The sequence below is a fragment of the Oncorhynchus gorbuscha genome, linkage group LG22 (assembly GCF_021184085.1).
Source record: "Oncorhynchus gorbuscha isolate QuinsamMale2020 ecotype Even-year linkage group LG22, OgorEven_v1.0, whole genome shotgun sequence".
Taxonomy (NCBI): Eukaryota; Metazoa; Chordata; class Actinopteri; order Salmoniformes; family Salmonidae; genus Oncorhynchus; species Oncorhynchus gorbuscha.
The window spans coordinates 21505013-21527408 of record NC_060194.1 but is presented as its reverse complement, the minus strand read 5'-3'; the positions used below and the strand labels follow the sequence as shown (position 1 = coordinate 21527408).

The 22396-nt window shown below is 45.1% G+C and overlaps 1 protein-coding gene across 8 annotated transcripts in view; it reads left to right on the top strand.

Moving 5' to 3' along the window:
* LOC124009403 (E3 ubiquitin-protein ligase RNF220-like) overlaps window positions 1-22396 on the top strand; it is a 174238-nt gene that overhangs the window by 130243 nt on the left and 21599 nt on the right. For 2 of the 8 annotated variants that reach the window (XM_046321209.1, XM_046321213.1), the window contains exons 3-9: window positions 7-136; window positions 6893-6947; window positions 12122-12217; window positions 14517-14559; window positions 16158-16262; window positions 17786-17907; window positions 20200-20329. In XM_046321209.1, coding sequence (XP_046177165.1) covers window positions 7-136; window positions 6893-6947; window positions 12122-12217; window positions 14517-14559; window positions 16158-16262; window positions 17786-17907; window positions 20200-20329 — 681 coding nt within the window. Of the gene's footprint in view, window positions 1-6; window positions 137-6892; window positions 6948-12121; window positions 12218-14127; window positions 14358-14516; window positions 14560-16157; window positions 16263-17785; window positions 17908-20199; window positions 20330-22396 lie in introns of those variants that run through there. The other 6 variants (XM_046321212.1, XM_046321215.1, XM_046321211.1 and 3 more) reach the window with 4 other exon arrangements.

The following is a 22396-nucleotide window of genomic DNA, read 5'->3' as shown; positions in this document are numbered from 1 at the left end:
CTGCAGGTAAGAGGAAGGTGTCTCTGTATGACAGCCAGGCCCCCATCTGTCCTATCTGCCAGGTGTTGCTGCGTCCAGGAGAACTGCAGGACCACATGGAGCAGGAGATGGAGCGCCTCACCCACATGCACCTCAGGTACACCCCCCGTCCACCCCTCACCCACATGCACCTCAGGTACACCCCCTGTCCACCCCTCACCCACATGCACCTCAGGTACACCCCCTGTCCACCCCTCACCCACATGCACCTCAGGTACACCCCCCGTCCACCCCTCACCCACATGCACCTCAGGTACACCCCCGTCCACCCCTCACCCACATGCACCTCAGGTACACCCCATGTCCACCCCTCACCCACATGCACCTCAGGTACACCCCCTGTCCACCCTCACCCACATGCACCTCAGGTACACCCCCTGTCCACCCCTCACCCACCACACGTTATTGACTCCTTCGCCCATATCTCTGGGCGGATACAGCTGACCCCCTCATCTGTACACCCCATCTGTACCCCCTCATCTGTACACCCCCTGTACCCCCTCATCTGTACACCCCCTGTACCCCCGTGTCTGTTACAGCACACAGTAGGGAGTCTATTCTCAGTTCTATATGATACACAACAAGAACCACATAGAAGCACTGTAGTCTATCTCTCTACTGAGGGTACAATAGACAGGGTCAGGGAGTATGCTTTAGTCGTCAGCTTTGGAAGAAGAGCTTTTGGAGAGACCCTAGCCCCCCTCCAGCCCCTAGTATTTCCGCTAATACAGCAGTGATACCTGGGCTTTGGGGGGACTTGGCCAGCCAGGAAAACAAATCAACTGCAGAACACACTGACAGATGTTCATAAATCTCTCTGGTTCTTGACAGAGCTTATCCATGGTAAGGTAAGTATGGGATTAGATAAGAGAGATCTGGAGGTAGACTTACAGTATCAATTACTTTCTTTCTGACTGTGGAGGCTTCAGCTGGAGAAAGCAGAGAGATTGTGTGTCCAAAATGGCACCCTATTCACTATGTAGTGCACTAATGTACTTTTGACCAAGACCAGAAGGGCTCTGGTTAAAAGTAGAGCACTATATAGGGCAGAGATGGGGCCACAAAAAAAATCTCAATGTATCATGGGGGGCTGCAGTGCTCCTGCGTACCCACATCTATACCCACACATGCAGTCAGAGCCGAAGTGACATTTGACGTTTTCGAGTTCATTTCCTGCAGTTGTACACATTGTTTCCATAGGGTGGAGAGAAATGTTTTCTGTTTTTTATATGATATCTGACTAAGAGTGACTAACAAAATAAATGTTGCCCCCCCCAGTCAGTAATTCGACTATGATTATTACAAGTTTAGATAACTGGCCGCAAGACTAACTTACAATAAATAAAATATTTGCTCACATGGGCTAATTGAGGTACTGTCAGTGACTGACATCGCAAGAGAAAAACTGCTGATGCACAACCACATTTCAAAATTGCACCTTGTGTATTCTGCTGTTCTAACTCTCAAAAGTCGGCCCCCCCACCCCTCTATATATACAGTATATGGTCTTTGGTCTTTGTAAATCATGGGGCCCGCGGGCCACCAGTTACCCATCCCTGATATAGGGAATATGGTACCATTTGAGCTGCAGCCCCAGTTTTACAATGGGATAAATCAAAGCATTAACCCGTGCGATAGGAGGCAGCCATTTGAAATCGTATTTCACCTTGATCCCGTGACCAAGTGCTCCCTACCCACCCTGCTTTATAGCACCACCCATTAACCCACTGCCACGAGGAGCCTTACTCCACTCACTACTGATTGAAATCAAAGCACATTTTCTCCTCCCCTATCTGACTGAATGATCCCTGTCGCCTGCTGCAGAACATGTGTAACACATAGTACCAGAGCCCAAAAGGCCCATGGCATGTTCTCCACTGTGCTCTCTCAGTGTGTGTGCGTGTGCATGTGTGTGCTGACGGGCGGGTAACGGTGAGAGGGTAGAGGGGGAGGAGGGGGACGTTTGCTCCTCTTCACTCCTCTCCAGACTGAGCGTTATCCATCATGCCACAGTGAGGAGTTATCATTTAATAATTAATAAAGGGCAGTGGGCCGCCCTCCCCTCCGGGTCCAACCCTCCTCCCTCCCCAGTCTCCTACCCCTCCGTTGCAGACACGGACACGGGGAGCCTGCCTGGAGGGCCCGGGTGGTTGATGGCAGCGGTTATTTAAAGAAATGGCGTCATCCTTCCTAGTTTGTCAGGGACGGACACTGCTGAGTGTCACGGCCCAGTGATTTAGCCTCGCCTGCACCGGCCCCATTAACCCCATTGCTGTTGCCACGTGAATTATGCCTGGTTGTACCCCGGCAACACACCGCCGTTTAGTTTTGATTTAAGGAATATGGGGGAAGGGAATGAGAGGTCTTCATAGAGGAGGAGGAGAGAGGGGGGAGGGGGAGAGAGAGAAAGAAAGAGGAAGTGTCTTGCGCCGAATGTCCTTGCTCCTGGTGGCCAGTCCAAGTTCTGTTTAGCTCCAATGCAATCACTGCTGGACTTAGTGGGAGAAATGATTTCCGTTAGAAGATGAATCTTCGTTCAGACCATGTTGGAGCTTTAATCTTTTCGCGTCCGTGGAAAAAAACACAAAACAACGTCAGGTAATTAGCAAACTCGTCAGTTAGCTTTTCAGAATTTCAATAATGCCTCTCACTGTATAGCTGAAATGTACTTTCAAGATGGATGGTGATCTCTACCTCTGTGTAAACCCCATTCTGCTCTGCCACAATGGGCCTATAACCTGTGGAACCCCATACAAAGCACAGATTCTGGATTTGAAGGCTATGAGGACATCAGACCCATCCATATATCATTAAAGAACAGCAAGGAAGTCCCCCCCTTTTTCTTCCATCCCTCTCTCTATATCTCTGTTATTTTTCTCTCTCTCTTTTCCTTTCTCTTTCTCTCCCTCTCCCCATCGCCCTCTCTATCCTTCTCCCTCTCTCTCCCCCAGCCTCCCTCTCCTGCTCTCTGTCCCTCTCTTTCCCTCCCTCCGTCTCTCTCTCCACACTCCGCTGTCCCATTCTTCCTGCTCTGACACCGTTGCCGGGCGAGGCAGCAGCGCTACATCGGCACACAGATCATTGGAAGTGACATGGCGAATTTGTGGCAATTTGTAGTAAATCTCCCTTTAATGATAGCGTTTCATTTTGCACAAAATGAGACTTGAGTGCATGTAAAATGGAGGAGGCTGTTTAAGATGTAGCATTAGGCAGATGATGGGGGCTGTCAGGAGCCGTGAGGGGCCCTGAGTGGATGTGTGTGAGATTGGGACTAGCTGCCAGAGCTGCTGGTCCCTAGTGGCCTTGGCCGATGGGGCCGCCTCTCCTCGCCTCTCCTCTGCCTCCACTCCTCATGTATGGACATGGAAATCTATCATGCCCTTTACACATCAGCCTGCTCACAGGGGCAGAGCAATCTACATATCCCTCCACACCACCACCCCTCCCCTCCACATAATCCATTTGCCTCCATCGGAGCGAGCCAGAGCTAGGTGGCAAACGACACGAAAAGCAATCTTTATCTCGAGCTTACAACCCCTTCCCCCCTGACTGGGACTTATTCAATTTTCATCCTCTCTCCTCTCCTTCCTTCTCTCCTCCTTTCTCTCTCTCAATTTCAATTTCAATTCAATTTAAGGGTTTTATTGGCATGGGAAACATATGTTAACATTTTCAAAGCAAGTAGATAATAAACAAAAGTGAAATAAACAATAAAAATTAACAGTAAACATTACACTCACAAACATTCCAAAAGAATAAAGACATTTCAAATGTCACTCTCCTTCTCTCGACATTTGGTTTCAGTGGGAGGTGTTTTGGATGGGTCTGGGAGAGAGGAGGAGCAGAGGGGGTGTAGTGGTTATTCTAAAGGCATCCTATCAGGCCCCTTTAGCCAAATGACCAACAGTCTAGGAGATGAAAGCTTAGCATTCTGCCAGAGCTGTCAAAGAGTCATGGGCCGAAACATCAAGCATATTCACTTCACATTAACAACTGATTCTACTGCTTTATGGAGAATTATATAGCCTTGACTGGGAAAAGCACTTCTACTTTCTGGTAAATCCGCTCCCCTGTTCACATTCTCATTAACAAAACACATTTGAACTCCATCTTGTTTTGGCAACCTCTCTTTCCCCCCTTTTCTCTCCATCTCTCGTCAATTTTCTCTCCTTGCTTTGTTGCTCATTTCAAAACTATTTCATTGGTTTGACATGACAGGCTGGAAGCTTTTTGCCCAAGCGTTCAAATCAAAATTCATTGAAACGGCCACGTGTGAAGCTGCAAGAAGCCGCACCTGCACTCCTTCCCTATCCCGCTGTTTCTGTCTTCTTTCATCTCTCCTCTCTCCCTTTCTCCCTCTCCTCACTGTCACCTTACTGTCACTGTGACAACAGCACCTCAATGTTTAATCCCCTTGTTGTCGCTCCCTATGTACAGTAGAGACAGCTACCTTAAACAACAAGGCAGCTTTTCTTATTGTTTCTATGGGATTTTGAGGAAATAAAGAGAAAGAATGAAACACTGGACAATCAGGAGATAGCGAGCATTCCACACTGCCAGAGTATGTAGGTAATATTTATTGTCTTTGTTTGCTCTTCTCTATTCAAGTTCCTCCTCACACTTTCCCAGACCGCTCTCTTTCCCAGTGTGCAATAGATACAAATACACCTTTTCATTTAGGCTCTTACAACTCTTTAATCAAGTAAGACATGGTGGACGTCCTCTCAACCCTCAGCCACTAACACTGAGAATGAACCCTGGCTGTGACTTCCCTTTGACCTGTTAGTGCCCTACTCCCACTCCACCCCACTCCACCCCACTCCCTCTCCACTCCCTTGGTGTGTCTCTAGCAGTGTGGCCGGGGTCTCTCATCCAGATTGATAGTGCAGCACATTAGTTACAGTGCTCTAAAAGCAGCAGGCCCTCCTGTACTGTCTGCCGGACCAGAGTGGAGGGATGACATGAGTGTGACACAGCCAGCACAGACACAGATAGAGACACAGCCCAGTTAATGTTGCCTCCCTCCCTGTTACCCTGCCTGCCTGCCTGGATGGGGGATTTATGATGGCGGGGAGTGTGTTTATTATCTCACAAACAGTACAGAGCCTGTGTGGAGATTTATCCCCTTTCAAGGCCCAGCCCTGATTTGGGTTGGCAGATCAATCACCAGTGCCTCCACAGAGGGGCCAGGGGCGGGGACAAGGCTTATTACCTATGGAAGGAGGCAGGGCGAGTGGTTGAATCTGCCTTCACCTGCCATTCATTACACCAATACAACTATCTCTGGTTGCCTAGCTGACCTGAACCTCAACCAATAGCCACACTCGGATGTTACCACATCAGGAGGATATGTATTTCTTCTTCTGGAGATTTAATTGCAAATCAACTCATCTTTACTTCCTGCTTACCTTGATTGATATCCTTTGCTTCCTTCTTGAAACACCTTATCTGTGGCCTCCTCTGTGAGGCCACGCCGCCACCCCTCCCCTCTCCAGCTGTCCACTCCGGGGACACGCTCGCCTGCCAAATCACGTTGTTGGATTAGGACCGGGGCAAATTGAATTTCAGTGCCTTGTCAAAGCCGCTCTGCATCTGGGGCTGCGCGTAGGACACAAAGCGAACATGACAAGGGTGACTTTTTTTGTCACTTAGACCCGGCACATCATTTGTGAGGCTCATAAAAATGTATCTGCGTCTCGGTGAAAGGAGGCGATAGGGAGGAGGAGTGAAAGAAGGAAAGACTGAAAGGAGGGAGACAAGCTAGACGGGGAAAGTGACCGAACAGAACATATGCAGGAAACAAATAGAAAAATGGAAAGAAAGAAGGACTGTATGTCTATGTATGCAGAGGGAGGGGGATAGGGAAGGAGGGATATTAAGGTCTCAGGGAGAGATGTCTCTCCCCATTGTCGGCTGATGCTTTTTTAATATTTCCGGCCTTCTAATCAGTCATCTTCCATCCACAATGTCGATGAGGCTGTGATTTGATGTAGCCCCCCGTTGGTCAGACACCCTACCTCCCTTCCTTCCTCTCTCTCTTTTATATCCATCCCTCTCTCCTCTCCTCTCCTCCGCCTCTTTAATACAATGTTTACAAGCCAGCGCATTGTCCTCAACATATTTCAAAGTCCTAAGTGCGCGGGGCGTTTCACTGACAAATCAAATAACAGCAACATCATTTATTCCCTGCTACCGCCACTGGCTCAGCGGCGGCAGTGCGATAGGAGGAGAGGAGGACAGGAGGAGAGGAGGACAGGAGGAGAGGGGTGGATGGGAGCATCCAAGAGAATGATTACTTCAATAAAAAAATTATATCCCAAATCTGCTTAGCAGTCCTACTTTGAGCTGTAATTGTTTCAAACACAGCATGGCCCAAGGGTGGGCAGATTGAGTGGCACAGAGGGAGCTGGGAGGAGGGGGAGAAAGGGTGGGCGGGTTTGAATCCTGCAGACGATTAAAAGTGTGATTTGTGTTTCTTGGTGACTGAGTGACCGTTTGAGCTGTCCCCTGGGTATTGCATTTTGTCTGAGCGAGTGAGGGGAGAAACAGTGCTGTCTCTCTCTCTCTCTCTCTCTCTCTCTGTGACTTTAAACAGAGTTGAGTGTTAAAAGAGGGGTGTCATCAGAGGACAGAGGTGTCACCTGAAAGGATAGAGAGAAGAATATTACTTATATTAGGACAGACACAGAAAACACACACATGCAAAAGGAGAGGGCTTCCTAGAAAGCTAAACAAAACAAAACATTTCTATGTTGTGCAACTCCCATTTGATGGAAACATCCAAACCTACCCATACTGTAAAAATACAGATCCAATAACCTGTTTTAATTGGTCTCTCCCCTTTCTCCTACAGTAAGAACCCATCACACGGACACAAGGACAGCAGTGTGGCTCCAGGAACTCCTAAGGTAAGAGGACTTCGGAGACTTTCATGATAAACCAGCAGAACCTCTCCCAGACTCCATAGCTCCAATAAGACTCCAATAAGACCATTATCGTCCACTGACCAGCTCCCAGTCCAGGCTCTCCCTCACAACTATTGAGGCCTTATTAGGCTAATGTACTTCAGAAAATCAGCAGAGCTCATCAAGGTCCTCTGGAAGGAAGGGTATTAAGCTACTACTGTCTGTACCGGGAGTCTAGCCCAGTGGACATGCTCCAGCAGGCAGGGGAGAGGGGAAAGGAAGAAGCGGCCGTAGATGCACTTCCTATGGTTTCATGACTGTCTGAGTCCTCATTAAAGAACAGGTCCAAAAGACCCTGGACAGCAGTTTCTGTGTGCCCCCAATAAGAACCAAAGAATATGGGGACAAAGGACTGTACAATCAATAACTTAAAAAGGGACTCTAACTGGGTCCAACTCCTCGGTGCAATGCAGTGTTTCAAAGTGTTCACTCTGAGACACCTTCCAAGCCACATTGCATTCCTGTATTCTGTTGAAATAGGGTATGTCTCTCTTATGTCACGTTAATAAGACGTTTCATTAATGTTCTCCCAATGCTGCCACATTTAGCTGTGACAGCAAGGGGCATGTGGATCAGTGGATGTGTTGAGTGAAGGGAGAGCAAGAAAGTGAGAGAGTCAGAAAGTGTGTGAGAGAGAGAGAGAGAGAGAGAGAGAGAGAGAGAGAGAGAGAGAGAGAGAGAGAGAGAGAGAGAGAGAGAGAGAGTGAGAGTGAGAGAGCGAGAGAGAGAGTGAATGAGATGAGTTTTTCTGTAGTCTGGAGCAGGGCCAAGCAGAGCCAGCCACAGTTGGCACAGAGGGAGAGATTGATTGTCTCTCTGCCATTAAAGGTACGATTTGCTGATGGCATGTGTCCCTGTGGAGGGTAAAGATGCTATGAAGGATGTCTGTCTGTAATGATCACTGTACCTGTCTGGTAAAAGGGGACCTTTAATATCATCAATATCTCCAAAGACACACGCTTTAATGTGCTCAACAGTTTTTCCTCTACTCTTCATTCAACTGCCATTTCGGAGGACATTTACTGGGTTGAGATGAAATGGATGAACTTCATAAAAATATATCATGGAGATTTTTATTTGATGTATTAGGATCCCCATTAGCCGACGCCAATGGCGACAGCTAGTCTTACTTGGGTCCAAACGACACATAACGAAAAAGACAATACAGACTTTACAATTTGCATACATTTATAAACATGAACATGTAGTGTGTGTGTGTGTGTGTGTGTGTCTATCAGTTATCACGTCAGTACATACACACAACAAGTAGGTCACATGGGAGAGGCGTTGTGCCGTGAGATGTTGCTTTATATGTTTTTTGAAACTAGGTTTGTTGTTAACTTGCGCTATGTAAAATGCATGTTCCATGCACTCATGGCTCTGTATAATACTATACGTTTCCTTGATTCTGTTCTGGACCTGTGGACTGTGAAAAGACCCCTAGTTGCATGTCTGGTGGGGTACGTGTGTGTGTCAGTGCTGTGTGTAAGCTGACTTTCAAACAATTTGGAATTTCCAATAGATTGTTTCTTATAAAAACAAGTCAGTCTTTCCTCAACTGTCAGCAAAGAGAGACTGGCATGCATAGTATTAATATTAAACCTCTGATTACAATGAATAGCAAGACATACCACTCTTTTCTGGGCAGCTGCAGCTTAACTAGGTATTTCTTTGCAGAACTTGACCATATGACTGGACAATAATCAAGCTAAGATAAAACTAGAGCCTGCAGGACTTTTGGGGTGTGGTGTCAACAAGGCAGATAATCTCTTTATTACGGACAGACCTCTTCCCATTTTTTACAACTATTGAATCTATATGTTTCGACCATGACAGTTTACAATCTAAGGTAACACCAAGTAATTTAGTCTCCTGATCTTGATCAACAACCAATCACACCATTCATTACTAGGTTCAGTTGAGGTCTAGAACTTAGGGAATGATTTGTATCAAATACAGTGCTCTTAGTTTTAGAGATGTTCAGGACCAGTTTATTACTGGCCACCCATTCCAAAACAGTCTGCAACTCATTGTAAGGGTTTCAGTGACTTCATTAGATGTGGTTGCTGATGTGTATATGGTTTAATCATCAACATACATGTACACACATGCTTTGTTTAATGCCAGTGACAGGTCATTGGTAAAAATTGAAGAGAGTAGAGGGCATAGAGAACTTCCCTGTGGTACACCCCACTTTACATGTTTGACAGAGAAGCTTCCATCAAAGAAAACCCTCTGAGTTCTGTTAGATATAGTATATATATCTGAATCCACAATATGGCAGAGGTAAAAAAGCCATAACACATACATTTTCTCAACAACAGGCTATGGTCAATAATATCAAAGGATGCACTGAAATCTAAAAGTACAGCTCCAACAGTCTTCTTACTTTCAATTTCTTTCAACCAATTATCATTCATTTGTGTCAGTGGAATATTTTGAGTGCCCTTCTCTATAAGCATGCTGAACGTTTGTTGTTCATTTGTTTACAGAGAAATAGCATTGTACTTGGTCAAACACAATTTTTTGTAACAGTTTGCTAAGAGTTGGTAGCAAGATGATAGGTCTGCTGTTAGAACCAGTAAAGGCCACTTTACCACTCTCGGGTAGCAGACTGACTTTGGCTTCCCTCCAGGACTGAGGACAAAGACTTTCCTCTAGGCTCAGATATAAGATATGACAGATAGGAGTGGCTATAGAGTCAGCTACCATCCTCAGTAGCTTTCCATCTAAATTGTCAATGCCAGGAGGTTTGTCATTATTGATTGATAACAATAATCTTTCCACGTCCCCTAAACTAACTTTACAAAATTCAAACTTGCTTTTCTTTCATTATTCATTTTTTTTAATGCATGAGTATGATGGCTCACTGTTTGTTGTTGGCATTTCCTGCCTTAGTTTGGCCACTTTGCCAATGAAGGAATCATTAAAATAATTGCCAACATCAAATTGTTTTGTGATGAGTAAGTCATCTGATTCGATGAAAGATAGAATTGAATTTGTCTTTCTGCCCATAATTTCATTTAAAGTACTCCAATGTTTTTTTTACATCAATTTTTATATCATTGATCTTGGCTTCATAATACAGTTTCTTCTTCTTTTTGTTGAGTTTAGTCACATTATTTCTCCATTTGCAGTAAGTCAGCCAGTCAGATGTGCAGACAGACTTACTAGCCACTACATTTGCCCCATCTCTTTCAATCGTACAGTTTTTAAACTTCCTCATCAATCCATGGAGCCTTAACAGTTCTAACAGTCAGTTTCTTATGTTTATCAATAATTGGAAGAAGCAATTTCATAACTTGATCAAGTGCAGCGCATGGATGCTCCTTATTATTCACATCAGACCAACAAATATTTTTAACATCATCCACATAAGACTCACAGCAAAATATTTTGTATGATCTGTTACACACTATTTTAGGCACAGCTTTTGGAACGTTGGCTCTCCTGGATATAGCCACTATATTGTGATCACTGCATCCAATGGGTACGGATACAGCTCTAGAACAAAGTTCTACAATATTAGTAAATCAATACATCATGTGGATGATCTTGTTCCTGTAGTGTTTGTAAACACCCTGGTAGGTTGATTATTAACCTGAACCAGATTACAGGCACTGGTTACAATGAGGAAGCGTCCTCTTGAGAGGACAGCTTGATGAAAACCAGTCAATATTCAGGTCCCCAAGAAAGTAGACCTCTCTATTTACATACACGATGAAGCATTTCACACATATTATTTAGATACTGACTTTTAGCACTTGGTGGCCTATAGCAACACCCCATAGGAAAAGCCTTTAGATGTATCAGGTGAAACTGCAACCACAACACTTCAATAACACTTGACATAAGATATTCTCTAAGAGATTGGAGACAGATGTGGTACTGTAGTAACAGCACACATTACAAATTATTATGTAAGCCTGCAGGCTCACCGCTCCTCACTACTACTTTCTGGTAGGGCCTGATTCAGAGTCAGAGACAGAGGCTACGGGAGAGTCAGAGACAGGGGCTACGGGAGAGTCAGAGACAGGGGCTAAAGGAGAGTCAGACACGGGCTGGGGGAACAGGAGTCATCGTGGTTAGGTGAGGAGAGTGGGAGTAAGGGAACAGGGAACGAACAGGGACCGGGGTGAAGGGAACAGAACAGGCCATCTGAGCGAGGCGTGACTGAGCATTCCCCAGTAGGTGCTTAGTATTCCGCCACACCATGTGAAAAATGAAGAGGCTGGTTGAGGATCACAGGGGCTGTTGCTTCATGTGAACACTCTGCCTTCCAGACTATCCAGACGAGCCTACTGGTTCTAAAGGGGATTAACCTTTCCCGCTTCACACATGCCTCCCGCCCCTCTCAACCACGCTATCGCCATAGCAACTCCATGCCAGCCCCACGCCTCTTAATTTTCGGGGCCAGGGGGCAACTGGACGGCGAGTCGAGATGAAGCGAGCGGCACATGCTAACTAACATGGCACCTTCTGTATCTAACACTGACATTAATCTGTATATTAGTCAACACACTATTACACTTAAGTAGAATTAGAAGTAGTAGTTGATGTCAGGGGCTTGTGCTAATTGACACATTTGCAACTAGTCCAGTTGAAACAAATTAATAAAAGACAACGCACAAATATTTCCCAAGCTCAACGCCTCTGAAGCTACACAAATAAAAAGCAGTTACCCGACCTTGCAGTCCTGAAGGATATAAAGCCATGAACAAATGCTTAATTTACTGTCCCGGCACTAGGGGTCTGCCGTTTCTCACATATTAATATTAGATTATAGTTGTCGGCCACTTAAGCCCCTGCTCTCTCCTCTCTCCTTGATTAATAGGAACACATTGTAAATACAAATATTTCATAGCAGCCTCGTAAAGAGCTGGATCTCTGTCAACTCTTCCCCGTAAAGTCAGCACTATTTCCCCTTCCACACCCTTTTCTCTTGTTCATTTGAGAAATTAACTCAATTAAGTTTGTCAGTGGGTCAGGACTGTAATGTCGGAGGCTCGTCTGAGTCTTTCAGAGAAGGTTTATAGATGACTGTAATGTTGCTCCCCCACTGCAGCATGCCCCTCTTCTCTTCCTCTCACAATAACTGTCTTGCTCTTTCTCCTCAGTCCATGCTGTTGTCGGTGCACATCAAACGCGAGGGAGAGTCACCGGTGGTCTCCCCTCTTTCCTCTGAAGACGCCCACCACTCCGACAGATACCAGGTGAGCTGGGCTAGGTTCCAAACGGCACCCTATGCCCTATTTAGTGCACTACTTTTGACCAGAGCCCTGGTTAAAAGTAGTACTCTGTGTAGGGAATAGGTTGCCATTTGGGACCCTTCCAGGATGCTGGTCTTTGCCCACATATTTAGCATCATAATCCCATCATCATATCCTGTCATATGACAGGAAAAATCTATAAAACCCACTATGAAACCTACTCCTGGAAAAATAACAGGACAGGCAATGTAAGGACAACGTGCAAAAAAGTCCCCTGCTCTCTGTTAGAGGTTAAACATTAGGCAAACTCACAGGTGTCACCATGGCGATGGTGAAAGACGACAAGGTAATAATTTGTTGTTTTAGTGTTGAACACACAACATTGACTCAGCCAATCATCTCGCTATCATGGAGTGGATCAGGGAGTCAATAGAGGTCCTAGTCTCCATCAGGAATCAGCCAAGCCGCCTACCTCTATCCTACCTGGTTGTGCCCCCCAAATGGCATCGGAGCCCATCTATCCTCAGACTATCTCTGGTAAAGATTTGCCCAGCCTGTAATGTGTTTCCCTGTTCAGATAGGTAATCATCCATAGTTTACCTCAAGCTATGCTCTTATGCTCCCTAAGTCCGGATGGTATCTCTTCTGGTCTACAGCATCCTTGACATGTTTTCCACCTCATTCTGCTGGAGGCCTCACAACTGCAGTTTGCACCCCAAATGACACCCTACTCCCTACACCGTGCCTTACTTTTGATCAGACTCCAATGGGCCCTGGTCAAAAGTAGTGCACTACAGTATATAGGGAATACGGTGCTATTTAGGTCGCATACGTACAGAAGATTAGTTGGGATTGAACTTACTCATACAGCACAGTGTTTTAATCAAAGCTATAATGTAGCTTTATATACCATACTTTTTCTCTCTCAAAATGTAGTATTTCAAACTCATATGGCAATGATCTATTATTGAGGTTAAGTGGTTTTCTCCCTTATACCATAAAGTCATATCCATACATTGACAGGCCTATTAAAGGGGCAGTGGTTAAAGTATATATTTTCATTAGTAAAGCTGCTGCTGAAATCATTTCATACAAATGATTAAGTAAATGGAGACCCCAACCTCCCTTGAAATTTTAGATTTTTGTTATTTTTCCTCATCATGTAATTGTGTAAGCCATTTAGATAGCTCGCGTCCCAAAAAGGCACCCTATTCCCTGAATAGTGCTTTATATTTGAGCAGAGCACTATGAGCCCTGGTCAAAAGTAGTGCACTAAATAGGGAATAGGGTGCCATTTGGGAAGCATACACAGTGGATCAACATATCATGGTGCAGGTTGGATATGAGCATGACTTAAGTGTCAGTGTAAGAGGCCTGTCTGGTATATGATGGACGATCCACTCGGCAGGAGTTTGAATTTGTGACCACACTCTGTGCCCGTGTCAATGAGTGAACATCCATCCATTGCTGGCCCTGCTTGTGTCAGCACATAGCCTACACACTCTGGAAGAGAGGGGAGAAGAAAGATAGGTGGTCCCACTTAACCCATATCTTAGTGGTATTCACAATCACTGATCATGCCTGTCAGTTTCAAACAAGTTTAGATGGGGAGAATTCATAGCTCATTTCTTATGTCACTTTGATATGAGATTGTACAAAATTATGAAACACTTATTTTCAGAAAATGAAATAAAACGTTTGTACTATTTGTATTGACTGCAAAAAAAAATACGTTTAGATATGATGCATACAACTTGTTTACCCCACAAATTACTTGACAAACTTGAAATGTCATATTAAGTCAACTTCCATTGAAGCCAGCCTCTGTATTACGTATTGCTGCCATCTAGTGGCCAACGTCGGTAGGAGACCAAACGTCCTCTGAACTTTCACTCCTGTGTTGGTCACATGACACACGCCAAGCCAACATGGCGACGGCAATGAACAGAGCAGCTTTGTAGGCGGCACATTCAATCCTTTGGCATCCGTATAAAATTATTGACACAAAATTGTATTAATGGTGAGGTCTAGTACCAGGAGACCTATATGATATACGTGAACAAGTGAGTTTGTCGGCTTGAAAAGGCTTTGACCAAAACTTACCGACCCTGTTATGGAAGACACGATACAGCCTAAAAGAGAAGTAGGTTTTTGTTTACTATCAAGATGTAACTTGCAGGGCACACTGTAGAATCCAAAGCAATCGGCCCATGCACTGCTACTAATGTATCCATTAACATTATACATGCAAAGGTCCATATCTAATGCATATTTTGTGTGATTCCTTTCTTCCTACCTGCAGACATTTTTACGAGTGCGAGCTAATAGGCAAACGCGATTGAATGGTATGTAAACATTTCATTTTTCCTTTGAAAGTTACACCATCTTACACTTTTATATTTTTCTTAAAGGTAATTTATTAATTTATAACTGCATTTCTGGTACAACATCCTGTAGAATTACAGCATATATATATATTAATGAAGGTATCTCATCTGCAACTTCACAAAGCCTACTTGTATGGAATGACATGATTAGAGCCTATTTTTTTAAATTTAGCCTTTATTTAAATAAGCAAGTCAGTTAAAGAATAAATTCTTATTCACAATGAAGGCCTACCAAAAGGCAAAAGGCCTCCTGCGGGATTAAAAATATAGGTCAAAACACACATGAAGAGACAACACAGCACTACATAAAGAGAGACTTAAGACAACAACAGCATGGCAGCAACACAACATGGTAGCAGCTTCATTATCTTGGTGAAAATGTTACAATAATGTTCTAAAAATAATGCCACTATTGGCTTGTGACACAATTCAATCATTTCTATTTAGGATATTTACTAAAATAAGTTATTTCCCTATCAAATAATATTCTATTCATATTTATTAAGTAGCCTATGATTATGTTCTAAAACAGTTTTATTTGATACTTTTTCAATACACTACTGAAAATATCACCTGCACTACAGTTGGAATTGTCAATACAAGTTGAAGCAGCATCTGGCGATGCGAAAGTGCATCTTCAGTATGGTGACCAGATTTAGTAAATAAAACATTTTATTTAGTTATGTAGCTGCGTGCGAAAATTTGTCTTTTGTACGGAACTACCAATTTTTCTCTCTAGCCCTTTCAAATACTTATAAATGAACACAGAAATGTATTAACCCGCCTCAGGCTAGGATTACAAAAACTATCTAGTCATTTTAGAAAGTCACCAACGGTCGGTAGCATATGCTGTTGGCCATGGTTGTTCATGCGGTGGTTACAGTGTATTACCGATCAAACATTATCATGAGGTCTCAGGCAAAGCCATGGGAGCAAACTAGTTTGGTACAGGGACAGACAACATTTTTTTACATGCAAATCTGATTGGATACAGTGTTTTGCTTATTGAAATATCAGCCTCAATTTAGCTTCCAGAGTTGCTTTATTCTTTCTGAGGGCTAATCGGGGACATTTCCAGGGACAGGCTGTTGCTGGAAATCGGGGACGTCTGGTCACCCTACTATTCAGAGTGGGAATACGGAGTCATGGGTCTGAATGGACCAACTGACAGAGAGAGTCGGAGTCTGTGGGACCTTGACCAGGCACATTGGCCATGAGTGAGGTGTCAATCTGTCCTGTTTGGTTGGATTGTGATGGGTGTGACCCTGCATCTATATCACACATTATGGCTAAGTATAGCCAGAGGACCATGTTGAACACAGCCCTTGCTGACAGCCCCTTCACACTGTGGACCAGCTTCAGGCTGTAGCCTACATTACATCTACAGAGCCAGGCCTGTCCCTTGTTGACCCACTGAGTGTGATAGCAGGGCTGGCTGGTGGGAGGGTCGGGAGCCCTGGCTGCCCCTGTGTGTCTCCCTCCCTGCTTTTCCCTTGACCTAGCGCCTACACGAGCAGAGGATCTATTAACCCTTGACCTTCTTGATATGTTAACAGTCGATGACCTCTGCTGGTGCAGGCGCTACGCCAAGGAAAGTGTCAAAAGTGCTCCCCTTGGACTGCACAACGGAGCCCCCCTTGCCCCCTGCTGCATTCGCCACGGTAAGAGCCTGCCCCCCGTCCCCTCCTCAACACCCCAGCTTATTGCAGGCCCAGGCTCCCTCCATGCCTCCATTGACATTTAGCGTACGCTCGCCTCGGGAGCAGCCTCAGTGCTGAAAGGGAACGGTGCCGACTTTGTTTAAACTCAAGCCTCCATTAATGTCTATTACCTCTCATGTGGAACCTGAATGATTCTTGGGGGGGGCTTGTGCCGTGCCTAATTAATCGTCCCTTTCTCTCAGCGTTTAATGACGCCCTCCTCAATTACCATCAGCCGTTCCCTGGCCTGGGAGAGAGAATATGAGGAGTTGTCCCAATCTCCCTGGAGTTATGGCGCGTTGTCCCTCCTTTCGCCGTCCCTCTTCAGGTCCCCCTTGGCCCCTTTCGCAATCACAGCCACCTAAAGATTAATGTCCCCGCACGCCATTTGCAGTTAAGAAAAGCCGACAAAGACTTACGGCGCAATGGCTGCTGTTCTGCTGTGTTAAATTTCTAATTATGTGGGGGGGTCGTGACTAGAGAGAGATAGACGTGGAAGGATTGTTCATTTCAGTCACGTGACCTAGACCTACAGTAGACCATCTTTACCTGTCATCCTGGAGAAAGAGGAGGAACCTTCTAGGTTTAGGCATCTTCCTAAAACACTGTTTGGACCTATGAAGAGAATAGATTTCCCTCTCTTTTTGTCCTGTCAATGTGTGAGAACATGTAGGGGTAATAAATAGACCATAGTTGTGGCACCGTGGATGGTTCTCCTGAAACAGTGTTCCCATGAAGAGTATATTGCCCCCTCTCTTTGTCCTGTCAATGTGTTATAGGCCTAACATTAGCGGGTAGACTCATGACATTAGAGTATTTGTGGCACTGAGGATGGTTGTCATGACGGCCTCCCCGCCCGCTTTTGTAATTCCTGATCTTCTGGTACCAGACTAAACGCTGTGGCGTCGTCTAGGAGACCTGAGGTGCAACGATTCCCCTCCACTCCGCTGACCCATGTTATTCCCAGCGAGGCAGCAAACTTTTCTGACATGTTGTGAATGCCAACAGCGTTCACTGCTGATCTTCTGCCAAGCAGAGGAGAGCGCCACATCGTACACAGCTGGAGGACAGAGGAGGTAGAAAACTCCCAATAGGCTACCATGAATTTACAGTGTGTTTTTGGTCCATGTTGCCATATTAAAAGGTTGCCTCTGTCACACTTTCTGCTGGGCTGTATTGCCTGCTATGAGCCTGGTTATCCACACGGGTTTAATATGATCAAACAACTCATTATATTAGATTCTGATCAAGAACATTCCGTTCATTCTGTTTTCATTGGATTGCGTCCTTTTTTGCTGCATTTCAACCAATCATGTCATTGTAGCCGCATGGCTGTCTGCTGAAGTCGATGGACTTTTTTTTCACCTACCGATGTGATATTTCAGGGCAGAACTTAAAACAGAGAAATACAAAAACAAGTCTCAGATTTCCCTGTATTTCCCCATGTTTCTAAACACCTCTTCCTCTGTTTCTTTGTGTTTCAGCCCGGATTGGGAAGATGAAGCGCCGGAAGCCAGAGGATGGGCAGGTATGTCCACTGTGCAGCGCGCCGCTGGCAGGGACAGAGGAGGAGATGAGTAGGCATGTGGAACAATGTCTGTTCAAGGTAGCCTCACGTCCATACCCGTTCCCCCATAGCCTCAGGCCCCTCAGTCCTCTAGTCAACCAGTCACCTCTCTCTAGTCACTGGTCACCACCACGCTATCTAGTATCTATCAACTCTGCTCCCTTTCTTTCCCCTAGACTTGACACAACATAGACATGACAAAAACTCAGAACACATAGACACATTGTCTGACAGCCTGTTCTTTTAGTTGTTCACCAAACACTGAACCTGGACTTCTCCAGTCTCAAAGAAAGAGCTTTCCTCTGCTTTCTGTTGGTAATAACATCTTAGTCATATCTTAGTAGCAGTTAGATGCTCAACTGAAGCGTCCAGGGAAAGAATCATTAGTGTAGGCAAATACCTTTCTCCTGTCGAATGGTCCGCCCACCTCTCTTCCCTGTAGGAAAGTCTTCTTCCTCCTCTGAATCTCTGGTTCCTAAATATAATAGATGGCAAGTGAGGTATCCTGACCAACTCAAAGGTTCATGCTCACTCACACTGTAACACATGTCATTAGCTCCCAGAACATAATGTATTTATTTATAGAAGTCATGCTTTCTATAACGTTGGTCATGATTCTGCCCTCGGTCCCTTACTTTAGTGATGGTTTCTATAACGTCGGTCATGATTCTGCCCTCGGTCCCTTATAACGTTGGTCATGATTCTGCCCTGCCCTCGGTCCCTTACTTTAGTGATGGTTTTCTATAACGTTGGTCATGATTCTGCCCTCGGTCCCTTACTTTAGTGATGGTTTCTATAACGTTGGTCATGATTCTGCCCGGTCCCTTACTTTAGTCCCTTTCTGCTTACTTTAGTGATGGTTTCTATAACGTTGGTCATGATTCTGCCCTCGGTCCCTTACCTATAACGTTGGTCATCGGTCTCCCTTACTTTAGTGATGGTTTCTATAACGTTGGTCATGATTCTGCCCTCGGTCCCTTACTTTAGTGATGGTTTCTATAACGTTGGTCATGATTCTGCCCTCGGTCCCTTACTTTAGTGATGGTTTCTATAACGTTGGTCATGATTCTGCCCTCGGTCCCTTACTTTAGTGATGGTTTCTATAACGTTGGTCATGATTCTGCCCTCGGTCCCTTAGTGATGGTTTCTATAACGTTGGTCATGATTCTGCCCTCGGTCCCTTACTTTAGTGATGGTTTCTATAACGTTGGTCATGATTCTGCCCTCGGTCCCTTACTTTAGTGATGGTTTCTATAATGTTGGTCATGATTCTGCCCTCGGTCCCTTACTTTAGTGATGGTTTCTATAACGTTGGTCATGATTCTGCCCTCGGTCCCTTACTTTAGTGATGGTTTCTATAACGTTGGTCATGATTCTGCCCTCGGTCCCTTACTTTAGTGATGGTTTCTATAACGTTGGTCATGATTCTGCCCTCGGTCCCTTACTTTAGTGATGGTTTCTATAACGTTGGTCATGATTCTGCCCTCGGTCCCTTACTTTAGTGATGGTTTCTATAACGTTGGTCATGATTCTGCTGCCCTTACTTTAGGTTTCCCTTACTTTAGTGATGGTTTCTATAACGTTGGTCATGATTCTGCCCTCGGTCCCTTACTTTAGTGATGGTTTCTATAATGTTCCCTTACTTTAGTGATGGTTTCATAACGATGATTCTGCCCTCGGTCCCTTACTTTAGTGATGGTTTCTATAACGTTGGTCATGATTCTGCCCTCGGTCCCTTACTTTAGTGATGGTTTCTATAACGTTGGTCATGATTCTGCCCTCGTCCCTTCTTTAGTGATGGTTTCTATAACGTTGGTCATGATTCTGCCCTCGGTCCCTTACTTTAGTGATGGTTTCTATAACGTTGGTCATGATTCTGCCCTCGGTCCCTTACTTTAGTGATGGTTTCTATAACGTTGGTCATGATTCTGCCCTCGGTCCCTTACTTTAGTGATGGTTTCTATAACGTTGGTCATGATTCTGCCCTCGGTCCCTTACTTTAGTGATGGTTTCTATAACGTTGGTCATGATTCTGCCCTCGGTCCCTTACTTTAGTGATGGTTTTTCCAAATTTCACAGATCCATTTATTGTAGTTCTATCACCTATTGTGCCTCATAGCTAGTTTTGTATTAATAACAAATATATGAAAAGTATTGATAAGCATTTTGGTGATATAGTATAATTGGAATTCAAATCATTCAGATCATTTTTGGTTGATCCTTTTGATTATGCGAATAGTTCCAAATTCTGACATAGGAGAACATGTATTTTTCTACTCCAAGCCCTACCCTGTGTCTGGTTCAGTGTTGACAGTGTCTTTGTTCTCTCAGAGGGAGGGTGCGTTTGCTGAGGATGACTCTGCAGACATGGACGGAGAGAACGGGACCCGCTTCGAGGAGTACGAGTGGTGCGGCCAGAAGAGGGTCAGAGCTACCACCCTGCTGGAAGGAGGCTTCAGAGGTACACAACAGTGACACTATACACCTATGGGCCCTGGTCAAAAGTAGTGCACTATAAAGGGACTAGGGTGCCATTTGGATCGCAAACCTATTTTTCACACAAAAAAAATCTATTAGGCTACTTTGGTTCAAAACATTTATGTAACATTTGAGAATCAACTACATGTTTAGGGTGACAAAGTATGAGTCTGGAAACCCAGTGCTTCCACCACAGCACTCACTAAACGCTAGTCCCTGCTAGTCCCAAGCCTCCTCAGTAACAACAACAGAGTGAGGCAGTGTATCATTGCCTTTTAAAAGGATGTGACTGGGTGCAGAGGCTAACATGCCTACCATGCCCACAATTACAGGGTGGACAGCTCTAGGTTTACGTGCCAAATTACACCCTATTCCCTATTTAGTGCATTACCTTTGACCAGGGCCCATAGTGCACTAAATAGGGAGTAGGGTGCCATTTGGGATGTGCCTCTGGCTCCAGCTACAGTGTGAGGGCATGTAGCCCCGGTCCAGGCAGGGGTCAGCCCAGTCCGGCCCTGGCCCCAGCCCCTTTAGGAGAGAAAGGAAAACACATTTAGCTGTGCAATTGACCTGTCTGAACCGGTGAGGAGTGGTGTGTGTGGAAAGGGACCAGTGACCCTTTGGGTTCCCCTCAGCCCAGCAATGCAATTATAGCCATGGACACAAAGCTGCCCACTAGGGAACACAGACTGATCTCTCATATTCTCTCCATTTATTTATTTATCTTGCTCTTTCCTTCTCTATTGCTCTCACTTTCTTTCTCACATTCTCGCCATGTATCTCCCTCTGAAACATATCTTAGCCCACGTCATCAATAGGAAGGGCTAGAATTCAATACATAGTCCATTATCAGTAGTCGTTGACAACGAGACGGCATTAGGCTGTTGATTACATTGCCCATTAAATTGTATATATTTTAATTTCTCCCTCTCCAATAGTGACTTTTAAATGTAGGTTATCAAGCAACCAGATATATCTAGTTTAGTGATTTAGAAGCTGTAATACATTGATCCAGCCAAGCCACTGTGTGCTCACCTACATGATTTGTGAATATTTAGTAGGTCATTGGTCTATGATCAATTACTAGTGTAGTCCGCTTAATTGGACAAGTGTATGATTTGGTCATAGGTCAGCGTTCATTATTTCATGTCTGACAGGCCTTATTTCATTGCTATAGAGAGCTGTAAAAATGAATTGGCTACAGGTCCTCGTGGTGTGTCTCTGGAGATCACAGGAAAGTCAAGTCTTCTCTAAGGGCCTCTTTCAACCTTGCAAAGTCGCTAAACCCCCCAAGTCCCCAAATTCGATCCAGAGTAAAACTGCATTACAAAGCCCAATAAGATGTGTGCCTTTTGGCCTCTCACTCTCACCGCAAACCCAGACAGACAGACAGACATCAACTGCCTACAGATCAATTTGAATTCTCAACTGAACCTCCTGAGGCTGTCCGTCTGTCTGTCCATTCATCTAATGAGCAGTAGACCCCTTCTGGCGGGCTGTGATGTGACACAGATAAGGGCTGGTCAAAGTCAGAGGTGCTGGTGATGCCACTTGAAAGTGACCCCCTCCCCCCAGAACCTCAGAAGGTGGATTTGCCTTGAAAGCTCTGCTGCAGTCGACCATGGTTCAATGGGTCCAGCCAGGCAGAATCCACCATCCTTCCAGCCCACGGGGGGGTGGTTGATGTGGAGAGGAGAGACGGAGACAAGGGGCTTCAATTGGATAAGAGGCCTAAGCTATCCTCTGTGAGACACCAGCACCAACACTGACACCTCTCTCCCTTTGAGGGGAGGGAAGAAAGGCAAAGGGAAGCCCTTTAAACAGCACAGAAAAGTCAAAGGCAGTCAGTGGGTGGGAGGATAATCAAACAGGAACACTTTTCTGCTTGAGACGTGTGGGGCCCTGGTTCTCCTGTGTACATGGATTATGAGGACCTGGGAGACAGCTCTAAAGGCTGCTGTATTGATGAAGAGGGTCAGATCTGATCCCTACTGCCTGATAGTGAAGACCAAGGCGGCCGATCCACGGAGAGGGGATTTGGGTCCGCTGA